Consider the following 24,335-nt stretch of genomic DNA (forward strand, 5'->3'; position numbering starts at 1 on the left):
CTGCCCCAGTCTCAGCTAGCCTCGTGTTTGAGAGGGGTCTCAGACAGCAGAACCTAGCCCTGGCTGAGCAGACAGGGAAGCCCCAACTTCCCACCTGCTGCTAGGCGCCTGGGAGAACACTCACCATCCTGATGTGGGGGTTTGAAGATATAACCGTAGTTGTCCAGGCTACGGCGATAGAAGCTGGCATTGAAGGGCTCCGGGTTCTCCGTCCAGTCCTCAGCTGCTCTGGTTATCCGAGACAGACAGAGGTTGGTGGAAGGGGTGGTGTGTGGGGACCGTGTCTCAGCAGGTGCAAAGAGGCCTGTGGGCAGCAGGGCAGAGGCAGGGTCCTAGGCAGGGGCAGGGTGCTGGGTGGCAGGGTAGGTCACTTACTTGTTGGGGAAAACGCGAGTGATGCCGCCGTCGGTGGCAGCAAACACGGCCAGAAGGCTGTACCTGGTGGGGGGGGGGGGGTGCAGCAGGGAGGTGAGTCATAGGCCTGCCTTCTTCAGGGCAGGGCCAGGGCCTCCGGGCCCATCCCCACCTCCTGCCCCCACAGGCTGGGTGGTGCCTACGTGTTGAGATCTTGGTCCCGCCACACTCGCTCTACCAGCTGCTGCGTGATGCCCGTGTCCAAGATCAGGTTGTGCAGAAGAAAGTTGTTGCCTGAAACAGGAGGGTAGGGGTGGTGGGGGTGTCATCTCATGGCTTCCTGTCTGTTCTCCCCCACATACCCAAGGCTCCAAAGGAGCCTTCCTCGCTGCCTGGGCTTGGGTCTGCCTCACACCTGCCCCATCTCTGGGTTCTTTTGGGCTGCCCCCTTCTGGCCTGGGCACTACCCAGACCCAGCTGCCCCACCAGGCACTCACACTGCTTGGAGTCTGGAGTCACTTTCTCCATGAGCTCAATGAAGTTTTTCAGGAACTCGGTGTTGTTGTCTGAGGCATTCAGGTCCTTGCAATACTCTCTGGGGGTGGGGAGGGGCAAGAAGAGTAGGCTTGGGGGGCTGGACAGAGCAGTAGTGTTGAGCCTTCCCCACAGGCCTGCCTGGCTGTTGGCTGAGAAGCCTGGGCCTCAGGCAGGGACATGTGTATTTTTACGGGTTGTAGCCACTACATGCCTGGCAGGCTGCCACGTCTGAATAGGGGCAGAGCTGACACAAGAATGATGGTCTGCTTCCTCCAGCCTGGCTGTTTCTCCCCCCTGGGTATAGCCCTGCAGGGCCTCCCACGCCTCCTGTGTAGCTGGACCCACATGGCCCACCTGGGAGGCCCCAGGCAGTGTGTCACTTCTGGCTGGTCCGCCTGTATGCTGTCGTGTTCCCGTGGGCACAGGGCGGGTGAAGTCCCGGCACCATCGGGACTCGGTGTGAGACCTCAGCCTGCCGCTTCCTGGCTTTGCGCCTCTGGACAGCTCACTCAAGCTCTCCAGGTCTCAGTGTGGTCCGTCATACCACAGAGGGTGTCAGGAAGCCAGTGGGAACACGTGGGGTCTCAGACTGGTTGTTCCCCCTGCCCAGAATGCTCTTCCCCCAGAAGCAGACAGGCAAGATGCCTCACTTCCTTCAAGGCCCTTGCTGGGCTCAGGCTCCGGGGCCAGAGAACATGAGAACTTTGGGGGCATGGGTGGCCTGCTTAGGGCTCTGGTCCCCAGGAAATGTTGGCGAGCAGTCCTTCCACCCTGCTAGATGGAGCTTTCTCTCCTGCCCAATCCCTCGTTCACACTTCTGCCACCAGAGGCCCCCACACTGGCCTGGAGGCAGCAACTTTGGGAGTTTTTAGAATGCATTGCTTCCCTGGGCTGTGCTAGGGCCACCCCACCTGGGGTGGGGTTTCAGCACCCACTTGCTCTTTGGCCCTGATGGTCTTATACAGTGCCCAGCCTGTACTTCTGTGGTAGCGGGCACACCAGACACATCCAGAGTGACACCCATCCAGTTGTACTTCAGATACAACTCCCCTGCCATCCCCCCACCCCCGTCCCCCAACAATATGTACATTTACGGTTGTGGATTACTTCATTCATTCACTCACCCAACACGTATTCATTGAGCTTTCCCAAGCCAAAGATACAGAAGTGAAAAAAATAAACAGTCCCCTCTCTCAGGGTCATGTGGGCCACACGGGCCTTTCTCACTCATTTCCACAGTCATTCAGGCACACAGCCCACCCCACATTTACATTCAGACCATAAAGAATGTACACAATTGCTCACAAATACAAACACACCTACAGAGTCAAGAGAAATGTGTGGGTGCATGCACACACGTGCACACACATGGAGGTCAGGAATGTCCAGAGCCCCCGTGTGGTGCCAAGAGTCAAGAGTGCCCATGGGTCTGTATCGGCTGCATCCACCTGCCCTCATCCAAAGCTAGGTCACAGTGGAGGGCTTCACCACCTGGGGGCCTGTCGGCCTCCTCACTGTGGGCCAACAGGCACAGGGTGTGCACCCAAGGATGTGTGTGCATGCTGACTGTGCACTTCAGGGCTGGTCCAGGGTGCGGGGCCCCGACCCCTCACTTGCCAGAGCAGTTCTTTGAAGGCCTTGTACTCCCCACCTCCCCCCCATCCTCCGTGAGCCACCACACCTGAATTCAGCACTGCTGACAGGGGCTCTGGCTGGCTCATCCCTGGACCACACGAACACTGACTGACACAGGACAAGGATGGGGTGCAGGGCAGGGGGTGGGAAGGGCACCACAGACCAGAGCAGCAGCTGCCCAGTGGAGAGTGTGCTGCGGACAGCCTGTCCAGGGCAGAAAGGGTCCGTCCTGGTGGCCTGGGAAGGCAGGGAAGAGCAGTGGAGTCTGGAACCCTCCTGTCCCAGGTTCAGTGGGGGCTGGCGCCGTCGGCGGCTGGCCACTGCTGCCTGGTGCGGCTGCATGGCCCGGGTATGCACATGGCCGCACATACGGGGCTATGCATGGGGTGGGGGTAGGGATGGGGGCGACACTGCACAGGACACACACACACAGAGCTCCGGGCAGCAGTGCAGGAGGCAGGGCCAGGGCAGTTGGGGTTGGGGAGGACACCTCAGCAAGGCCACACGCAAGCTACCTGGGAGCAATGAAAACATGTCCTTCAGACTCAAAGCTGCTGGGGAGCAGGAACTCAAAATCTGCAACAGAAACGGGGGGTTATCCGGCGGGGGCTGGGGAGGCAGGAGGCCAGGGGGCTCAGAGCTGACAGGGCTGGAGGGACAGGGAAGAGGGTGGCTTGAGGGAGGGGGAGACACCAGCAAAGAGGGAACCCGCCACTTCCACGTTCAAGTTCGAGCCAGAGAGAAGGGGCGGGCAGAGAGAAGGGGCGGGCGGGGAAGGGTGGAGGGCCTGTGGAGACTACAGCATCGCAGGAGGAGGGCAGTTATAGCCAATATGTTGCCCAGGCCTGGTCCTCTGTCGGCAGTGAGTCCCGTGGCGTGGCTGTATATGCTTCCATACGGCTGTATAGCACATATACACGGACACACACACACACATATATATACACACACTGCTATATATATGCATGGTCTGGGGGAGGCACCGGTCTTGCTCTTATCATATCCATAATGGAAAAAACCGCATGCTGAGCTTCCTTTGCCTCCAAAGAGACTTTGAGGAAGGGAATTGGCTTTTGGCTGCGGATTTTTATCTCTCTTTCTTTGCTGCAGCTGTTTGCATTTTGGTAGGTCTTGCTTTTGTTCTGTGTCAGGCATCAACATGGCCAAACCGAGGGATTTCTCACGGGCACAGACAGTCCAACCAGAGACGGTATGGGCAGCTGGGGCTGGGCTGCAGTGCATTGTGGGGGTCCAGGGGTCCTTCCTGGGCTGGGAGCCTGGGTTGAGGGGAGACTCTCGAGGTATCTGGGAATGTCCCACGCTGTGGGAGGAGGGTCTGGGAGCCAGGAGGGGACACCTGCTTGAACCTGTACACCTGCCCTCTTGGGCTGGAGGTATGAGGGCAGGTGGGGAAGAACAACGAGCCTCCATGACCTGTTGGTTCAGAGCAGCCAAAAGAGAAGTGATGGGGCTCCAGAGTGGGGTGCTTTTCAGAGATCCACCAGTTAGGCTGTGCACATGTTTGAGAGTGAGCATATATATACATGGGAGAGCATGTGTGTTTGCATAAGTGTGCATGTATACAAGTGTCTCTGTGTGGGTTTGTGAGTGAATCTGAGGCTTCTCTGTGGTGTCTCCCTGCCCAGCTGGATCAGCTACCTGGCTGATCCGCATCTTGGAGGTGTGCCCCTGCTCCTTGGTCTGTTGCACCCTGGGCAGCCCACCTTCCAATCCTGTCTTCACCAAGGTTCTGACCTCTCTGTCACCCTAGGGCTTTATTTTTGCAGAAGAGGGGTCTTCTGTGTTCCCAGATACTCCCACAATGCACTGCAAGATTCTGGGAAGTGGATTTGGGGTGCCTGGAGGGACTGGGCAGTCACTGGTTGGACTGTTGCTTTCTGTTGGGACTGTGAGGCAGGGTTTGGACACAAGCCGACAGGGAACGGGTGTGGGGGAGGGGAAGGAGGAGAAAGAAAAAGGAGGTAGGGAGACTAGGCTGTAGTTGTCATTGTAACCAGAGCCCTGCATTTCTGGGGACACCGGGAGGGATGTGGAAGGGGGAGAAAAGACAACTCAAGCCAGTGGGGATAGGGCCCATCCCCCACCCCCACCCAGGCCACTGGGGCCAGCTATATCCCTTTTGCTGGACTAAGCTGGACAGGGCCCCTTGGGCTTCCTGGGCCATCCCCTGGTTGCTCTCCGTGCCCATCTACCCAGGCATGCCTTGGGAGTGGTATCTCTGTGCACCAGTGGTGGAGACCCTCATGAGCTTCCCCCTCCACTCCTCTTATTCTCCACCCGAGTCTGTGAGTTCATTGCCTACGTTCCTCCAGAGTCTCTGGCTTGGGTATCTCTAAGTGCCAGAATTTTTCTTCACTCCCAGATTGATTCCCTCTGAGCTGTTTTGCTGGCCTTTGGGGTCCAGATACATTTCCTTCCATTCCTGGCTAGGCGCACCATTGGGAGTCTGCTTTTATTCCCCAGGGGAAGGCCTTCTCTATACCTGAGCACCTGCCCCAGTGGCAGTGGGTACCATGGTTGAGCTAGGCCAGCGGGCTTTAGCAAAGTCTAAAGTAGTGGAGGCAGCAGGGGACAGGGGCATCAGCACCTAGGCCAGAAAGTAGTGGAGGCAGCAGGGGACAGGGGCGTCAACACCTAGGCCAGTGCCCTGGATGGTTGGGTCTGCCTTGCTCTCCCAGTGGCCTGGCTGATGACCTATCCTGCCCAGAATCAGAGTGGGGGGCTTCCAGAGCCTTCCAGAGCCAACTCCTTGGAGAGCTGCCAACTTCTGGACCATCTGCCAGAGATCACAGGAGGGAGAACTATCCCAGAGGAAGGCTCATGTGGCTGCAGCTTTCCTTTCCCATAAGCCTCTCTTAAGCCCCACTGAGGATTTATCTAGTCCTTGCCTATCAGGACTCCTGCCCTGCTGGGTGGGAGGTGGTGGAGAGGCATCCAGCCCTGTCCCCACTGTTGAGTTGTCTTGGAGGGACAGAGATTTTGGGGATGGGCAGGGACCTGCCCAGAGGGAGCAAGAAGGACGAGGAGGGGGCCTGAGTTCTCAGAACACCCGGAGACCACCCTGCAGGCAGGGCCAGGAGAAGGGCCACTGGCTGTAATTGGGGTTTTAGGGATGAGGGAAAAGGCAAGAACTAGAGGAGCCAAGGGGATGCTGGGAGAGAGCCCTGGAGAGCAGGGGTTTGGCTGGTCCTGGGCAGGGAGGGGGGCAAGCAGGGGTGTGAGGGTGGGTGGGGTGGGGAGAGGAGGGTGCACTGGTTCTGAATATACTTGCCCTTCAGTTTGCTGATTGGCACTGGGACAGTCCACCAAGAGAGAAAGCGAGGAAAACAAAAACAACACAAACACAAAAACAAACGAAAAGGGGGAGGGGAAGGGGAGGGGCACAAACAATATTTTATTCAATGGCTGTTTGAATGAAAATATTGTGTCTCATCATCATACCGAAAGGAAACTTCTTGCAAAAAAACGACATGAGAGAGAAAGAGAGAGCGAGAAAACTCAAAGGAGATGAGCCCCAGTCGGCCAGGCAGGTGGGGGGGCGCCCGGTGGGGCCGGAGCCCCAGCCTCCCTCCCAGTGACTTCGGGCGGTGGGCAGGCGGGGCCACAGGCTCCGGAGGCCTCTTGGGGGAGGCCCAGGGTGAGCAGGACATGCAGGGATGAGCCACAGGCAGAGGAGTGGGCGAGGGAGGGAAGGAAGGAGAGAGGTCCTAGAGGAGGAGAGGGGGGTAAGGGAGGAGGAAGAAGAGGCAGGGGGGGTTGGGATGTAGGGGATGAAGATGGGGAAGAGAGCAGAGGGAGGGAGGGAGAGAAACTAGGGATGCTGGGGGAGGGGGAGAGGGAAGGAGCAGAAGGGAGGGGGGGGGAAGAGAAGGTGGGGGTACAGGGAAAGGAGAGAGAAGGAGGGAGGGAGGGAGAAGGGGAGAGGAGGAGGGGAGAGAGAAGGGAGGGAATGGGGGAGAGAGACGGAAGGGCAGAGGGGGTCAGAAAGGAGGGAAATGAGGGAGGATGAGTGAGGGGGCGAGGAGGGGGGAGAGAGACCCTGGGGGGTGTGGCACCACAGAGGGGGAGAGCTACAGGGTGCAGGGGGTTGGAGAAATGAGAGGAGGGGGTGTCTTCCAAGAATGCATCCCCCAGGGGTGTGCGGTGGGGAGGCAGGCTAAGGAGGGAAGACACGCAGTAGGAGAAACTAAAACCAAAACCTCAACGGAAATCATGAGAGAATGATCTGGAACCAAATCTGAGAAAAGGCGAGCATGCAGATTTCCACAGACTTTCCGATGGCTGGTGCCCCAGCCTGCGGGTGCCTGGGGTGGGGGTGGGGTTGGGCAGACTGGGCAGGAGGGGCTGCCTTTGCCGCCAGTGGCTGGCTATGCTGCCTGGGGCCGGCCAGGGTGCGGGGCAGAGGCAAGGGTGCAGGGCGCAGGCAGGGGGCGGGCCACTTACACTTGACCTGCAGGATCTGGTCGCTGAGGTTGGCTTGGAGGTAGAAGGTGCTGTAGGGCGGGAGCACAAGCCCGAGGCTAAGGAGGAGGGGAGGGGAGAAGCATCTGTCACTGCTGGGGAGAGGTGGGCCACACTGGCATCCATCCCCCCACTCCATGGCCTGGGAGCTGAGTAGAGTGGCCTGGGCTGTGATGTCCCCTTTCCTGACCACCAGGGCCACCTTTCCCTGTTAGCTGTGGGAGAGTCATTCCCCAGACTCTCATGGAGGCCTCAGAATGCCCAGCCCCAGAGGAAGTCCCCACCCCACTCCCCACCTCCAGCAGCAGCCCCCAACACACATCAGGTACCCAGGCAGCCTCCTTAGCCAGGCCAGCGGCAAACTCACAAGGCCCAGAGTACTGTCAGTGAGCTAGGCTGCTGGGTACACAGCCATAGGATTGGGTCCTTGGTCCCCAGGGACTTAGGCCATGTGAAGCCAGTGAAAAGCAGGCCTGGGGCTTACACGGTGAGAAGCAATCACACACTGGGATTGGGGTGTGAGTGAGATCAGTTCTGGGGGCACAAGAAGACAGTGTGTACTGCCTGGGGCTGACCACAGGGTACTCCTCTGAGGGCTGTGGTGCCTGTTGAGAGCAGGCCTGGGGATGTGCTGAGGGACATCCTGGGTGTAGACAACCAGGGGTACAGTACAGGCAGGGGTGACATGAGGGGCTAGTGTGGCACAGGGAGACATCAGATGCACTGTCTTGTCTCTGTCCTGTGCTCCGGGAGATGGCCCTTGTTCCCGAAGGGCCAGCAAGAGGCTCTTGGGGGACCGAGAGTCCTGGGGTGAGTAGTGAGCAGCCCTAGCTGCTGGTGCTCCACGAGGATCGTGGCTGTAGCTGCTGGGCACCCACAGACCCTGGACTCTGGGGCTGCCCCCGCCTCTCCCTGCCGGCCCAGCCCTGCCCCACTCACCTGTAGTTGGTGCTCCTTATAGGCACCCAGGTGTAGTTCCGCACCACCTCGTCTACGTACCTCTGAGAGAAGAGGCTGGGTCAGGTACTTGGGCCAGTAGGCAGGGGTGGGATGGAAAGTGGGAGAATGCGCACACTGATTCTGTCCCCCTCTACCACCTTCTCACCTCGTCCAGGGACTTGACCAGTGTTCTGATCTGCTTGTGGCCCTTGTTGCCATCAATCATGCTCCGACGGATCTGGAAGCACCAGAGACGTGAGGGGTGCAGCCCCCGCTCCCGGCTGCTCTGGGTGCTCCTATCCATCCTCCCCTCCTTTCCCTCACCTCCTCCTTGTTCTCATCCTCCAGCTCGGCGTCCAGGAAGTCCAGAGTCACAGGCTCTCGGAAGTTGGTGGTCTGTGGGAGGCAGGGCAGGAAGTCAGGGGTCCCCATTTTGTAGGGTTGACCCTCCTCCTGGCTGTTCCCTGGCTCACCTGGGGCTTGAGGTTGGGGTGCAGCAACACGTAGCCATTCAGGTCAATGGCAAACACGTACCCGTTGGCTCCAAGCTGGGGGCACAGATTGGGGGCTCAGAGCTAGGAGGGCTGGGCAGGGATTCCCCAGACTCTCGAGCTCTTCCTTAGCCTGCTTTCCACACCACTGACAGGTACCATTTGCCTTCCCCGGGCCAGGGGCCCCCACATACCATGTGGCCTTGAACCTGTTTCTCAAGTCCAGCCTGGCAGGCTGGTGGCCCTTGCTGGGGCAGGTGGGCTCCATGGGACCCTGATTCCATTTGGCCTTCTGCCCCCACAACTCCTGATTCTCTTGGAGGTGTCAGGCAGCTGGATGTTCTGCCTCCAGGGGTCCCTCCTTGTGCCTTCCCCACTACTGCCTCCTCCTGCTCCCAGGCTCAGTAGGGCACATAGGGAGGGGGGTACCCATGGAATCCTTGGGTACTTCTTCCAGATAGAAGTGACAGAGGAGTGAATGGGACCCTGGACTCACCCTTTGCTCTGTAGGCTGTTTTCTCACTGCACGTGGAGGCCAACGACAGGGGGCCTTCATGTGGCTTGGGCCTGGGTGAGCTGTCACACACGTCCCACTCCCCACCCCTTTCACAACCAAGACTGAAGCTGAAGGCCTGCCTTCACTACAGGCCCTGGGCCAGCCACGCTGACCTTGCCCCTACCCTGCCTTATGACTTTGGTTTTCATCTTCAGTCCTTTGCTCAAAGAGTTTACTGTAACTCTAAGGTATACCTCCTGTCTATTTGACTATCCAGGGGTTGGCAAATTATGGCCCATGGGCACCGTATGGCTAAGAATGTTTTTTACATTTTTCTTTTTTTAAAGATTAATTTGGGAGAGAGAGAGAGAGAGCATGCACGTGCATGAGTGTGCACTGGTGGGGGGGAGGGACGGAGGGAGACATGCTTCTGCTGACTCCCTGCCAAGCGGCCTATGTGGGACTCAGAGCTGACACCAAGAGTTGGACGCTTAACCTGGCGCCCCTGTTTTGTTATGGTTTTACATGGTTGAGGAAGATCATGAATGTGAAAATTACATGAAATTTATATTTCAGGATCCACAGCAAAATTGTATTGGAACACAGCCATGTCCATCTATTTGTTTTGTCTGTGGCCATTCTCAGCACAATAGCAGAACCGAGTATGAGTATTTACGCTGGCAGAGCCTAAAATATTCATGGTCTGGCCCTTAGCAGAAAGTTTGCTGACCCCAGCTCTAGGCCCAAGGTCACCTCCTCCAGGAGCCTTTCCTGACTGCCTGAATTCACAGTTTTCCCTGGAGTTGCTATCATCCCCATCTGACTCCTTCTGCTGAGCCTGGCTTGTGTCCAGGGGGAGGCAGAGCTGGCTAGATGGGCAGATGGATACTTACCGTGTAGTTTGGGGTCAGCCTCTTGATGTCATTCAGAGCCACATCGATGCCCATCACACCCAGGATCAGCTGGTTCTGGGAGCAGAGGCATGGGGCGTGCCATGGGCTCAGTTACCCGGAGGAGCCCCAGGGTCCAAACCTCATGCCGCTCTCAAGTCATAGTTATCCCTGTCTGGTCTGAAGGTTTGCCTGTCCCTTCTCCATCTCAGGCCTGCTAGGAGCCTGCCCAACCCCCTCAGGGATGCCTGGCCCTTCCCAGGGGGGCGGGGGAACCTTACCTTTTTCTCCCCAGGGCCATCCTGTGTCAGGTTGAAAACAGGGAGGGTCCCTGTCACCACCAACCCCAGCCCCTGAAGGGAGAGGATGGTAGGTTAGTCTCCTGTGGCCAGCTTGCTCCACCCTGAGTGGTCAGAGGATGGGCTCAGGCACAGGCTCGTTTTATTCTTCTCTGTTTGGTTTACTCCCACAAAGGGGCCCTTAAGGAACTTGGCCTTGTGGGCCCATCTGTGGGGGCCCGAGGCCTTACCAGAGCATCCTCATACACGTTGGTCCATTGCACCTGCTTGGCCTCCTTGCCAGCTAGCACCATGGGCCTGCCCAGTACGTCCAGATATTCCTGGGGAGAAGGTGACAGGGGTCACAAGTCCACTTCCCACTGCACCTTCCCTGTTCTGCCTCCCTCTATATCAGCATGCCACCAGGGGGCGCTCTCACACCACAGCAGCCCAGAGCTCACACTGTGCTCAGGAAGCCAGGGGCTAGGAGGAGGGGGCCCCCTCAGGTCTCACCTGTGTGTTAATGCGGATGGCTCCAATGGAAGGGATCTCAAAATAGTAACCTGTGAGGGAAGGTGAGGCAGAGGTGGGCCTGGGTGGTACTTCGGACCCGTGGAACAGGGGATCCTGTACCCTGGGGTGTGTCCAGGCCCCTTCTCTTTCTGGTGTCACTACCCCCAGACTCCTATCCCTTCAGTGCCCCCTTCCACTGCCCCATCAATGGGGCCAATACCAGGAAAGGGGCCATGAGTGTAGGGGTGCTAGGAAGCAGAGGCAGGGTAAAGGCAAGGGACTGAGGCTGAGTCCATCCAGGGGCCAGGCCCACATGCATGGATTGGGAGACTGACCAGCAAGCAGACATAGGAGCAATAAACTGGGAGATGGATGGACAACGGACAGACAGATGGTCAGAAAGATACGCAGTCAGATGGACAAACCACATGGCCAAATAGAGACGGACAGTCCCATGCACAGGCAGGTGCACAGTGGATAAGCAGGCAACTGGAAAGCTGGACATATGGGTGGACAGGTAGACAACCAACCCGATGGACAGCAGGGCATGGCAGGCAAGCCACCAGGCAGTGATGCTGGATGGGATACCTTTGTTGGCACAGGCCATCCACTGCAGGGGTGTGACGTCGTAGTTGTGCTGCCCCACGGAAAAAGTGAACACGCGCACCTGTTTGGGGCTGGAGGTTACTGCTGTGGCCACTAGAGGACAGCTCTCCCCCTACCGGGTACAGGTCAGGGCGGCCCCCACCTGGGCTGAGCCTCACCGTCCGGTTAGGCCAATTGTACTTCTCAAAGACATCCTGCACGCGGTCCTCACCACCATCCGTGAACATCATGATCATCTTATTGCAGTTGGCACGAGTGATGTTGGACTGGTCAGAAGCAGGGCTTGGGTCAGGTGGCTCTTGGCCCCTCCCTGGTCCCGGGGTGGATTTCCCTCCCCTGGAAGGCCTGGTCCTCAGGCCCTCTCCCCCACAGCAGATGGTGTAATCTGCCCGAGCTGCCTGTTGGGCGCTAACAAGGCCATTCATCTTGATTTCCCTGGTGTCACCAAGGCCAGGCCTTTGCCTGTCCCCAGCCACCCGCTCATCCACCCACGGGGCTCACGTTCTGCAGCTGGTCGAAGGCATACTCAAAGCCGGCCTTGTAGCCTGTGGTGCCCTTGGCCACCATGCCCTGCACGGCTTCCTTGAACACCTTCTTGTTACGCACATTGGCCTGCACCAGATGTGTGAAGCATGACACAGGCTGTGCCTTTTCATTGAACTGTGGGGACAGTGAGGGTGGTGAGCAGCCTCAGGCTGGCCAGGGCATTCAGCATGGGATGGGGTGGGGTGGTCCATTCCTCACCCGCCTGCCACCTTGGCACTCACCGAGGCCACGTTCACATAGTCATCATCTGAGAGCGTGTCCAGCATCTCACAGACGGACGTCTTCATCAGCTTCAGGGTCAGGCCGCTCACACTGCCACTCCTGGGAAGGTCATGGAGGCGCCAGGTAGGCCTCAGGAGTTCTCCTGCTGTTCCCTTATGAGGTTCCCAGGTGGCAGACTCTCACCCCGTTCCTCCCCACACCCCTGTAGGCAGTGCACACTCACACGTCCACGATGATGACCATGTCCTTGGGTGATGAGGCCCCCTGGATATACCTGCCCAGGAGAAGCCTCAATTAGGGTCAGCCTCACTGGGACCCTGTGGGCCTTGTCTTCCTTTACCCACATATTGATTCAACGTGTTTCTATTGAGCGTCTACTGCATGGGTCAGACAGCGTTCTAGGCATTGAAGATATCACTACAGTTCTGGGGCGCCTGGGTGGCTCAGTGGGTTAAGAGTCTGACTATGGCTTGGGTCATGATCTCGGGGTCCTGAGATTGAGCCTCACATCAGGGTGTCCCCTCTCAGTGGGAAGTCTGCTTGTCCCTTTCCCTCTGCCTTCCCCTGGCTCATGCTCTCTCTCTCAAATAAATACAAATCTTAAACAAACCAAAAACCAGTCTTTGCCCATTACATGAGTGACCTAATCTCCCAGCACATGAATGAGCCCAAGGAGGGATGAATGGGTGATCCAGAGAGGGGGCAGGAGGTATGTTCCCTGGTCTTAGTGGCTTGTCATGTCCCCTGTCCCAGGACAAGGCCCTGAGGTCTGAGTCCTTGCTGTGTGTGGGACTGAACAGGAGAGAGGAGGTCATGGGATGCTGCAGGAGAGGCAGAGCAGAGGGTGGGGTGTCCAGGGCTCAGATGGATGGCGTGGGGGCTGGCCACCCTTGGAAACCCCCACTGGCCCAATCCCTCAGTCCCGAGGGGGTAGAATGCCAGGCAGTGGATGGGGGGCAGAGGCAGCTGGGAGGCCTGCCTGGGTGATGGGATCCATTTTCCAGTGGCAACGATGTGTGAAATGAAAATTGGATAGAGCTGGCTGCGCCCTGCTCCGAGTCCTGGATATCGGGAGGGGAGGGGAGCAGGCAGCAGAGGTGGGGGAATGGAGGGGTGTTCCTGCCCGGCTCCTCCTTGCTCACTCACCAGGGTCTCCTTCGGACATCGTACAGGTCGATTTTCTTGGGGGCTCGCCATGGGGTGGCTGTGGGAGGAGAAGGTCAGGGGGTCTGGCAGGGAAGGGCCTGGCCAGGGTAGGCCGCCCTTGCCAGAGTGGCTACCCCACAGCCCACAGGGTGACCAACCACCCCATATACCCCAGGACAAGTGGGGGGTGGGTGGACAGGAGAGATGGGCTGACACCTACCTGGGTAGTAGCGAGTGACTCCCGTGGCACTTCCGAAGACCTGCCACAGCAGCGTGGGGTCCTGCCGGCGATTCTCGATGAACACATTCTCCAGGGCTTCTGTCCAGTTGAGTTCGTTAAGGATGACAGTAGCTGTGGGGGAGACAGGGGTCTGGGGTGAAGAGCGCCTGGGCTGTCCCCCTGCTGAACCTCACCAGGACACCCATGCACATATCCCCCACTTAGAGAGTCTCACCTGCTCTCTGCTTAGCTGGGCTCTCATTCCTCAGGGCTCAGCTAAGGGCTGTGCCAGCTCCTCCAGGAAGACTTCCAGGTCCTCACCCCTCCCAAGCCAGCTTAGCCTACCCTTCAGCCAGGCCCCATATGATCAGGCAGGCAGCTGTGGCCTGTGGCCCCTGGAGAGGGGCTGCCCAGGTAGCAGGGGTTGTAAGTTGGGATGCCCATCCAGCATGCTGCCTGGAGCTTGCAGCTGGTCCCTTGGGAGCTCACCCACTCAGCATGCACTCCGGGCTGCAGCCACAAGAAAGCAATTAAGGGCCCGCTGATGGGGCTGGAATTATTCAGCTATTAAGGTACCTGATAAGCTGGAAGCCACTCAGCTCCATGATTAATCAACTGGGGCCAGAAGCAGGCAGGGGCGGGGGAGGAAGCTCTTGGAGGGGCAGGGGCTGTGTCATGATCCTGCTCCAACACAGGCACGTGCACTTGCACAGACATATACATGCATGCACACAGACTCTACTCCCTAACAGGTATATCTGCACTGAGCCTCTGTGTTTCCAGCCAGGTGTGTGAGTCCCTGGTCCTCAAACCTACCTGCCCAGCAGCCCGAACGCTGTGGGCATGGGCACGCATGCTCACACCTGCACAGCACTCTGTACCCACAGGAGGACAGCACTGGGTCTTGCTCTCACACACCCCTGTGACTAGTTACCCCTACCCTCCCTTTCCCCTGACCTCTGGTGACACATGTGTGATCCCCTGGCCAGACCCGCCCCTGCATACACTCACAGAGCGAGGCTTCTCTCAGATAAATGGGCTCAGTCCTGTAGATCCCTCAACTAGGGCAAAAACACAGGATGGCTTGGGCAGCACCCCCATCCTCCAACTCAGGACAGCCCTAAATGAATGTGTGTGTGCATGTGGTATACCTGTCTCTGCATGTGCGTCTCGCATGCAGTATACATGTCTCTGCACATAGGACACTTGAAGAAACCCACCAGGGGCTAGACACCTACCACTGTCAGACCTCTGTACCTAAACCCCTCCCCTAAGGGCCTATATTTTTTCCTCCACTTCCTTTCTTCCCAGGCGGAGCCCTGACACCATCGCCCCGAGATCCCTGTCAAAGATCCACCCCAAGTGAGAATCAGAGAATGCCTTCCAAAACGCACAGCCCTTCTCTTCAGAGCAGAGCCTCGGAACACTGAAACCTATAAAGCAGATGAAAAGCTGTGACTGAAAGATACAAATGCTCAAGGCTCTCAGAGTCCAGGGGCGCTGACACATTGCTGGGCACAGGCCCTCTGCTCTCGCCCTCCAGCGTGGGGCCTCTGCTGCATCTTGTCTGTGGCCTGTTCTCTCTCTCTGCTCCCACTCCCTTCGCTCTGTCCTTGTAGCTTCCCTTAACTGACCATAATGTGAAAACAAAACACATTTCTAGCATTGGCTGTGCCTATTGAACAGTATGTTATGGTCCTGTTCCTAATTTAGAAACTTAGTGAGTCGAACAATTTCTATTTTTCACTTTAACGAAAAAATAAAGCTGGGTTCTCAAATGTTTCGTATAGTACTGCCTGTCCTGGGAGAGTCGGCCTGGTAAGTCCCAACCCTTAGTGGGCCTCGGTTTCCCCATCTTCCCAAGGAGAGGCCTAGAGCCAACTGCCCTGGAAGCCCCTCTAGCTGCTGGCAGAGGGGCATTTCTGATTCAGGTTAAGAGCCAAGGGTAGACCCCTGCCTCTGGGTTGCCCCTGCAGGTATCCACAACAAGATGTACACACACGCCTTCACTCTAAGACACACTTGTGCAAACACTCCAGCCTCCCCGCCTGGAAAGGGCTTGCTACTCAGCCCTACGTACACACACCCGTACCCACGTGCACACACTCTCAGATCACGCTGAGTTGGGAAACGGGGACCATGCCCCCTCAGGCAGGCGATTACAGATTTAATTAAAAGTGACACAGTAAATAAAAAACATATAAAATGTAATTTGTGTGGGTAGCGAGGGGTGACTGGGGAGGGCGGTATGGCTCCTGTTTTAATTAGTGTGCCTGCCCGTGATAGTGCTCCTCGACTGGCTCGGGCAGGTGGCCTGCGGGCGGCCAGTGGGAGGGACTGCAGGGGTGGGGGGAGCATCTCTCCTTACCCCCACCTGAGGCTGCCTAGAAGGCCTGGCTGACCCCCAGGGCATTGGGGGCCTCCCTGAGGACCCTGGAGGATTGCCTGCATTCTGGAGACCTTCCAGAAGCTCTGGGACCTGCGTACCAAGCTCCTCCACCCAGTGATCCCCCTTGGATCACCTTGTAGGTGCTCACAGAATTCTACCCAAACCAGCAGACTCCAGGGCCCTAAAGCCTGCTGCCAGAGCTCTCTCTGTAGTGCGTGACTCTCGGCCTCGTCCCCCTACACCTCCTAAGATCTTCAGGAAGTTCCTTCAAATGTCTGACTCAAATCCTTTCAGCTATAGTGATGTGGTTCCCCATCGTGCAAAGTTGCTCTGACCCTGGCCAAGGAAGGAGGTGTTCTAGAGTTGGCAGCTGTTGACTGAGGAGTTGCACCCTTTCCCCCAGACCCAGTGTTCCTCTGATGCAGCAGCTCCTCCACCATTGCTATGTGGGGCCAGGGAATGGGGGGTGGTGGGGAGGAGTTGCTTTGGGGGCACATGGGGATTTGGTCCAGGCTTGTGGGGGAGCAAGTTGTGTGTGCACACTTGTGTGGGCACATGCAAACGCAGGGGCAGGAGATTGTGCACGCACAGGGGTGAGAGTCCGAGGATTTCATAGCTTGCTGCGAGTTAGTGTGAGGCTGTGCCTGAGGATGATTTGATGCCTGCGTGTGGGTGGGCACGTGTGACCTTGGGTATAGGGGGCTGAAGGCAGATGGCACTGGCTGAGCACCCGGGACGTGGCAGTGCCCAGGACGTGGTGGGTGGGGAGGGCTGTTTCTGATCGCTCTGCACACTCACAGCCTTTGTAGATGTCCGTGGGGATCTGCACGGCCGTGTACGAATAGTTGACTTTGTTCTTGAAGTTTGAGTCCTCAACGAAGTCCAGCCTTAGGGTGCTGACCTTGGACCCCCTCTCCACATCCTCACTCTCAGGGTCGTCCTGCAGAAAGGGATATCGCCCCCCACCCCCACAGTAGTATCAGGGCTGGAAAATGGTGGAACGGGGTCAGACAGCCTGCAGGCAGGACAGGGCTAGAGTCCAGTCTCAGAATCAGAGACTATAGCAGCCAGAGATGGGGAGAGATGGAGAGACACAGGGACAGATGGATAGGGAGTATGGACCTCTCACCCAGGAGGCTTGTGACTCCCATCTGCCCCTCCCCTCCCACACCATCCCTACATTTGTTAAATCCAAATTTCAAAACCAAAACCAAATTGACCCTTCCCCACATTCTTGAAAACCAATTATCAGTGAAGAGGACAAATCCCAGTGAGAAGGAGCAGGTGGCTGACCTCTGTTTACAAGGACGGGCTTGTGCGATCACAGGGAGGCCAAGGCAGCCCTTCCCAGGAGCCTTGGGCCGCACCCATCCCTGCATGCAGTTCCTTTGGCAACAGGGAGTGCGTCCTTGCCCCATCTGGGGGAGGGTCATCACCCCTGCAGCAGGTGGCTGTAGGGGCTGAGTTTGGGGGGAGAGCTGGGTTGGGGTGGGGGCTAGCATTGAGACCCGGTTACTTCCAGAGGGAGGGTCCTCAGCGCCTGATAGCAGCAGGACGGCAAAGGCCCCTGTTGACTTTCTAAAATGAGCTGCAGCCGTCTGACAGGTGCCAATTACAGCATCTTTCGGCCGAGCAGGCTAGGCATGCGCCGTGCACCCCCGCCCACCACTACAGGCTGGCAGGAATGGGTCTGCGGCTACAGCGTTGATGCTGCAGCCGAGTGGTGCTGGTGGAGGGGGGGGTGGGCAGGCCCGGGTGCAGGTGTGCAAGGGGGAAGGGAAGATGGTGGTAGAGAGTGAAGAGGAAGACAAGGAAGAGCCAGACAAGGAGGAAGGGAGGGATGGAGCCCAAGGCAGAGCAGGGGCGGGGGGCTTATGCCCTGGGAGGAAGGGATATAAATAGCTGGACCATCCACAGGCCCCCTCACTGCCTCTCGACCCCTGTGACCACTGTCAACACTAGGCTCAGCTCATTTCCACCCCCTGTGGCTCTGCAGACCCCACTGCTTGCTGGGTCCTGGGACACGTTGTGTTCCTGTCTCCTGCTGTATTTTGTCCAGGGAAAGGGTGATCATGCCTCCCTACCCAGCCAGATGTGCTCTCCCCACCCCAGGAGTGCTCTGGATCCCTCCTCCTGCCTGAATGGGGCTGTGGCAAATACCCTTGGAGTCTCTTCAAGGGTGGATTCTGTACAGCAAAATCCAAGCCAGCTGCTGTCCACCCCTCACCCCTTGCCACGTGTGCCCCCTTCTGGCCACCTCAGCACACCCTAGGAGGACCCTCAGAAGCTCCTGGATGCTGGGTAAAGCTGGGGCAGGCAGCTGCCGAGCCTGCTGCCTCTGAGGCCTCTGAGGCGTGAGCCACTCACGTTCTGCTTGCAGGAGGGGGAAGTGCGGGAGAAGAAAGCCCCCGAAATGTCAGCGGCAGATGAAGGGCGCTGGAAAATTTAATCTCCCAACTTTCCCAACTAATGTGACATTTGGATTCCGTTCTGATAAGCTATCAGCTGGCGAACTTTTTCCTTCCTTCTCTTTCCCCCACCCCCACCTTCTGGCTGGTAATTTAAAAGTAAATGGTCTAGAAAGATCTCTAACTGTACCTCTGGCAAAGATTAAAAAAACAAAACAACACAACAAGCAAGGGAGTCGGCAAATGTGTGCATGTCGATATTTATAGAGGGCTGGGCTTTTGGCCTGACCTGAGCCCAGCCCCAGCCAGGGTGACTCTCCCTCCTGGGGCTGTCCCTATCCTGCCTCAGGGCTGCAGACAGAGAATCAGGGATTTAGGGGGGGTGGGGGAGGGACCTAGACATAGGGAGCTCAGTGAGTTGAAGGGATTTTGGCAGGGGACGGGGCACCAGAATGGCCAAGGAGCCCCTCTGTGCCACCCCCACACCCGGGGGGTTTTGTATGGTGGGCAACCACAGTCTCCTGGTTTATATTTAATGCACTGATTGCTAAAATTACAGCCTGCTGCTGAGGGGGGTAAGGAATTAGATTCAGGGTCTAATTAAAGGTTCGCTCTTCATTTGAATTTCAGATTCCAGCTTTAATTTTAGCAACTTCTCTGGGAGCCACGGAGGCTCAGCCAAGGGGGAAGCACACCTGCTTTAGCCCACCCACCCCTCCCTCTCAGGCCCCCTGCCCGTCTGCCCTCTTGAAGGCTCACCCTGGCCACCCTGGCACCACAGACCCTCTGCAGGGATCCCCTCCTGCCCACCCACCTCCTGGTGTCATTGTCTACCTCCTGCTCGTCCCAGGAAATGCCCCTGGCAATATGCCTGGGAGAGGAACACTGGATTTGGGGTCTCCTGCCCCAGTGACAGCGGGTGGGACCCCAGAGAATGAGCTGTTATGACACTTCTGTTTGCAGAGGAGACAGTCAGGTTCAACTACTTTTGCCTCAAAGGCAGGCAGATGGACTTGGGCCTTGACAGTTTCAGCAAACACTGCCTACTCTGTGTGTCCTGCACTCTCAGACACTCTGGCCTCCTCTGGAGGTCCCCTGCTACCAAATGGCAATCCGGCTTTTCTATGAGGCCTCTGGTGATGGGGCGCCCAAGCAGACATTAGCCAGTCAGTGGCACAGAGGCAGAGGAGCAGTGTGGGTCTGGGTTGTCCAGTAAAGCCCTGGTGCCATCACTTCCAGGGCAGTGACCCCAGCAGAGCCCGGGCCCTGGCCTTCGTCGGAGGAACAGGCACAGGGCTGGGCTGCCTCTGCAGCTGGAGCAAGCCTGACTGAGCTCAGGGGAGCCCCCTATGGTAGGGCCAGCTGGGGGGTATGCAGTACACTGAAGCTGCTGCTTCCCTCACCACAGGGAAGGAACCTGCATGAGCTGAAACAAATGGCCCCATCCCAGCCCTGCCTGCCCACCTCCAGGAAGCCCTCTCAACTGCTCCCTCTCTTCCCTGCTCCCATAGTGCTCAGCCTCCTCCATGTTGGTAACCTGGACTGACCCACAGGAGGAGATCCAAGTGCCTCACTACTACCTGCCTGAGGCCGGTACCCCTGTTATTTTGCAGGGTGACCTCAGAACGTGGGAGAGTGCTGAGACCTCACATTTTACAGCTGAGGCTACTAGCCCAGGGAGAGTGTGGGGCTCCGGCAGCCCTCCCTCCCCCAATAGAGGTGGGGCACTCACCAGCTCAGCATCAGCCTTGGCGTCATAGTACAGGATATCTTCCTCCTGGTGAGAGAGAGGCCTTGACCCTCATAGTTCCTCAGAAGGTGAGGTGCAGCCAGGGCCCCCTGCCTCGAGGCCAGCCATAGTCCCCTCGGGGGTCCAGAGCAGCCTTGGGGAGGGCTGGCTGAATCAGGCCAGGCATCCCCCCGTCCCCGACCCCCCCAGACAGACTCCCTCAGAGGCCCTCACAGTCTCCAGGACCAGGGGTTCCACCCTGCAGTCCAGCTGACAGGTGGGGTCAGAGCCAGCCTCTCTGCAGAGACTCTGGCTGAGGCGGACCCAGGGGAGTGAGGAAGATGGGAAAATAGAGCCGAGTCTGGGCCAGAGTGAAATAATGACTCGACACCGCATCTTCCAATTTCTTCTATTAAAAAGCCTGCTCATTACAGGCATGTACTTATTAATTATCTGTGATTTGTTGTGAAATGCAAGGGGGTTTACACAACAGGAGTGGGAGAAAACAAAGCCCGGCCCCCATGCCTGCCTCCCAGGCCTGCCGCGCCTGCCGGTGTGAGCCTCGCCTGGCCCGGCCTCGCCCGCCCGCCCAAAGCCTGGGTTCTTGGCCATCTGCACGTCATAATCACCCGCCACCCCGGGGACCCGTAACACAAACGGGCTAATTTCATGTTTAATGATCTTTAATCAGAACTGAGCGTCGCTGACAGAGGCTGCCAGAAGGTGAATCTGGTGCCATCCAGTGCCACTGGCTCAGGAGGGGCTACCCTACTCCTGCCCCTATGGGCTCTAAGGTCAGGACACAGGATAAGGCCGAGGTCTGAGTCACCCTGCTCTAGTGCTCCTCAGCGCTGTTTCCTACAGCAAAAATCCGGTGCGTGGCCCTGGCAGCCTGTTTCTTTGTGGTCTGGAAATGGGGGTGTTGACCAAGTGTGCTCCCAATGGTCTGGCTATAAAACAGCAAGCAGAGAGCCAGCACTTCCTGTTTGGTGGGCAGAAGTCACCTTGGCCACCCCTCTGCTGTGTGACCTCAGGGCTGCACTGTTCCCTCTCAGCTCAGGCTCCTCAGGCTTCAGGGAGGGGCCTGGCCTTGGTGACTGCCCAGGCGTTGGGTCTGAGGTCATAGTTTGAGGCGGTCAGTATGGGGGTGCTTGTTGTGAGGACAGTTGTGAGTTGTCTCCCACCAGAGGTCTGGAGGGGGGCGTGGTACAGGCTACTGGCTGGACCCGTAAACGCAGTCCAAGCATTCTGCAACACTGACTACATGCCTGGCAGCACACTTGGGCCAGACCACAGCAGCTTGATGGATAGAAGGCCAGAGGCGACCTGACCACTTCAGTCACCAGAGGCATCTGCTGCGGCCAGCGCTTTGCACGTACTGTGTAAAGAGCTCTCCCAAGAGCCCTGCGACCCCCATCATACAGATGCGGACACGGCATGGGTAAGAAAGCCTTTGCACCCAGGCTCCAACCCGCCTTCCCTTGGCATCTCCACCCTTTGCTACACCACCCACCCAACAGTCCAAGAAGACTGGAGCCTGGGGGGGCCCAGGGTGGGGGCCGGGGCCGGGGCCCGGGCTCCAGGGTGCTCGGCCTTCCCTTGTGCCTGGCTCCAACCTAAGCACATAATGAAAGCTGACATTACATCAAACACAATAAGGAGTTTCGGTTGATGAAGATCATTCCTGAACACACAAACCCATTAAACCGAGGGGAAAAAATATCAATTCAACACACTCGCTGGCAAAAAGAAAATGTGATTTGTTATCTAAAAGGGGGTTATAAACACGGCTCTGATGCTCTTTCCCTCCGTAATGAAAACAGGCGGGTGTGGTGGGAGGACTACAGATTAGAACACAGGGCTTCACTCACCAACTTTTTAGGCAAACCTCCTGCAAGGACAGGAAAGGGCATGGGTGGGGGTCGGTAACTCCAGAGGGGGGTGCCAGGAGACATGCATTCCTCTCATAGGCTGGGCTGGGTTTTGCCTGCACTCAGGCCACCCCTGGGTCACCCCTCCAGCTGCTCCTATGGCTCCCTTTGTCTTTTTGTCCTGCTTTTTCATGGTCTCGGTGGAGGATCAGATGCTGGTGGCATCAGTGACACAGGGGGAATGTGTCATACAGGAGGATTCCAGTCCCCTGTAGATAATGAGTGAGGCTCAGGAATAGGTATGTGGCCCTTGTCCCCTCCCTACTTCTACCCTGACAGGGTCAGGCCATGCCCCTTTCCTTGGTAGAGAGAGGATGAGCATTGGGTGGTGGCAGGCAAGGTCACATGTGTAAAAATGCATTGTAAACCCAGCTGTGGTCTTTATGCTCGATGTAGTGTGGAGCTGGGGGTGTGGCAGAGTGAGGCCAGCAGGGTTGGGGTGGGAGGGGCCCTGGAAAGGCCTCTGTGTCTGCCTCAGCCTGCACAGTGTCCCAGTGTCCACCATTACTGTCCTGCCTTGGTTAGACCATGAGGAGGTGGTACTTATGGATTACACATAGGGGCATTGGCTAAGGGTGCTGGCCTCAAATCCTGACCCAAACATGTGTACTCTGGGATTTTGCATGGTGTGTAAAGACTGAGCCTGAAGCCTCCAAAGTCCCCAGGGGCCCCGTGACTACTCCCAGAGGTCACCCCCATTTCAATGATGAGACAAGTGTGCCTGTTAAATCCTGTAGCCTCAGTGAAGCTTTGCTTCAGGGTCTTGATTTCCCACTTGTAAAATGGGGATGACGATGCCTCCTCTGAGGGCATAAAAAAGGGAACTGGGCTCCTCCAGGCGTTTGGGCCAGCCCTACCCATGGGAGGCTCTTATGTTTGCTCCACAGCCCTGGGAGGGGCTGGAATTTGGAGGAAACCCTCTGGTTGAGGAGAAATGGGCATCCTTAATGTCTGGGGTCCATACCCAACACCCTCTTGTTAATGGTATTTTAGGGGCCATTTTGCTCAAACTTGGCAGGGGTGGGAGGAATTACCCCTTCTGAACTCACATTTCTCCCCCTTGTAGATTTCTGTACACAAATGACACATGAAGGGTGGAGCTAGGGGGCCTGCAGGGCCTCTGTATAGATGACATATACACTGTCCTTAGCTGGAGCTGAGCCCAAGAGAGAGCACAAGGGGTGCTGGCAGGTGGGAAATGGAGAGGGGGTGAGCACAGGCTAAGCATGGAGAATCGCAGTTGGTGTCTATGTCTGGTACTGTGGGGTACAGTGAGGATACTTGGCCTTCCTGCCCTGGCTCATGGCCAGCTCAGCTCAGCCAAAAGGACCGTTTTCTGAGAGAGCCGTCTGTCGCCGGCTTGGCAGAGAGGCAGGCGGCAGGCCTGATAGCTGGGGCAGACCTCGGGCAGGGGAGGCCACCTGTCCTGTCCAGCCGGCTCCTCTGGCCTGGTCCAGCCTTCATAGTCTTCCTTTTGGGTTCCCAGACAGCTATGTCTCCCATCAGACCCGCAGGGTAGGGCTGTGTCTCCCCCTTCAGATTCTCCAGGGTAGGACTACTTCCTCTCTTAGACTCCCAGGGCAGGACTTTGTCCCCCGCGGGCCCTGGTATTGGCACTGAGGCCCTGGGGCCAATGGCTTCCCCCACCTCCTCCACCCACGTCCTGGCTCAGCTCCTCCCTGGTGGCAATCTAGATGGCAGATAATGCTGGCACAGTGGTGCTGGTGCCAGGCACCATGTCCAGCAGGCAGGACATTGTCATCTACCCTAAACGTTATGGGCACTTGCTATGGGTGCCTGCTGACTGTCTGCAAGGTCACGGGAGCTGTTGCTTCTAACAAGGACCATGGTTTCCCTGTGTCCCAGGGCTGCGGCCAGGTCTGTGGCCACAGGTTCCCTGCTTCTGCCACAGCTGGTGTGTGGAGTCCTGGCCTGAGACTGAGGGGAACAGGGGCCTTCATGTGCAGACACCTCTTTCTCTCTCATGTGCCAGTACTGAACCCCCAGGTCCCTGGGCTGGTGTCAGTGGTGTCTGTCTGTGTGTACCTGTGGCTATACCACTGTCTACTTCTCAGAGATCTGCATGTAGACCTCCTGCATGCTGTTGACATAGGGAGGGCCACACCCTGCTGATCACACAGGGGATTCCAAGTGCCAAGCAGCCTCTCTGTGCCCAGAGCTTCCGGGTGCCATTCTCCCATCTCAGAGGTAAGAAGACCGAGACCCAGCTGCTCTTGGCCAACTTATCCACAGGGCCCTTGGCTGGGCACGTGGACAGGTGATGGGCAACAGTGAATCAGGCCCAAGTACTTCTGGCCTAGAGGAGCCCTGAGTGGGGCAGTCAGATGAGTCCACTGGGATACTGGCCTGGGGCAGCTTGTACTGGGAACTATCAGTGGTAGGGGCTCTGGAGATGGATGCTGGGGGCCGTGGGGGCCAGTCCCAGGCCTGAGACCAGAGAGAAGAGGCCCAGGGAGTTAACTGGAGAGGGAGAGGCATTGCCCTTCTGAAGGGGTGGGGTGG

General features: G+C 57.6%; 1 protein-coding gene across 8 annotated transcripts in view; it reads right to left on the bottom strand.

Annotated features, from left to right (window-relative positions):
* CACNA2D2 (calcium voltage-gated channel auxiliary subunit alpha2delta 2) overlaps positions 1 to 24,335 on the bottom strand; it is a 139,689-nt gene that overhangs the window by 4,436 nt on the left and 110,918 nt on the right. For 4 of the 8 annotated variants that reach the window (XM_041761252.1, XM_041761249.1, XM_041761251.1 and 1 more), the window contains exons 5-28: positions 19,885 to 19,929; positions 16,543 to 16,684; positions 13,356 to 13,487; positions 13,136 to 13,193; positions 12,213 to 12,263; positions 11,989 to 12,088; positions 11,723 to 11,881; positions 11,380 to 11,487; positions 11,204 to 11,282; positions 10,616 to 10,665; positions 10,354 to 10,443; positions 10,106 to 10,177; positions 9,828 to 9,902; positions 8,421 to 8,495; positions 8,272 to 8,343; positions 8,114 to 8,185; positions 7,948 to 8,009; positions 6,991 to 7,067; positions 5,819 to 5,839; positions 3,042 to 3,102; positions 852 to 949; positions 558 to 648; positions 376 to 438; positions 125 to 228 (exon numbers count right to left, since the gene is read on the bottom strand). In XM_041761252.1, the coding sequence (XP_041617186.1) occupies positions 125 to 228; positions 376 to 438; positions 558 to 648; positions 852 to 949; positions 3,042 to 3,102; positions 5,819 to 5,839; positions 6,991 to 7,067; positions 7,948 to 8,009; positions 8,114 to 8,185; positions 8,272 to 8,343; positions 8,421 to 8,495; positions 9,828 to 9,902; positions 10,106 to 10,177; positions 10,354 to 10,443; positions 10,616 to 10,665; positions 11,204 to 11,282; positions 11,380 to 11,487; positions 11,723 to 11,881; positions 11,989 to 12,088; positions 12,213 to 12,263; positions 13,136 to 13,193; positions 13,356 to 13,487; positions 16,543 to 16,684; positions 19,885 to 19,929 (1,957 nt within the window). The remainder of the gene's footprint in view (positions 1 to 124; positions 229 to 375; positions 439 to 557; positions 649 to 851; positions 950 to 3,041; positions 3,103 to 5,818; positions 5,840 to 6,990; positions 7,068 to 7,947; positions 8,010 to 8,113; positions 8,186 to 8,271; positions 8,344 to 8,420; positions 8,496 to 9,827; positions 9,903 to 10,105; positions 10,178 to 10,353; positions 10,444 to 10,615; positions 10,666 to 11,203; positions 11,283 to 11,379; positions 11,488 to 11,722; positions 11,882 to 11,988; positions 12,089 to 12,212; positions 12,264 to 13,135; positions 13,194 to 13,355; positions 13,488 to 16,542; positions 16,685 to 19,884; positions 19,930 to 24,335) is intronic. The other 4 variants (XM_041761257.1, XM_041761254.1, XM_041761255.1 and 1 more) reach the window with 1 other exon arrangement.

The sequence above is a fragment of the Vulpes lagopus genome, chromosome 7 (assembly GCF_018345385.1).
Source record: "Vulpes lagopus strain Blue_001 chromosome 7, ASM1834538v1, whole genome shotgun sequence".
Lineage (NCBI taxonomy): Eukaryota > Metazoa > Chordata > Mammalia > Carnivora > Canidae > Vulpes > Vulpes lagopus.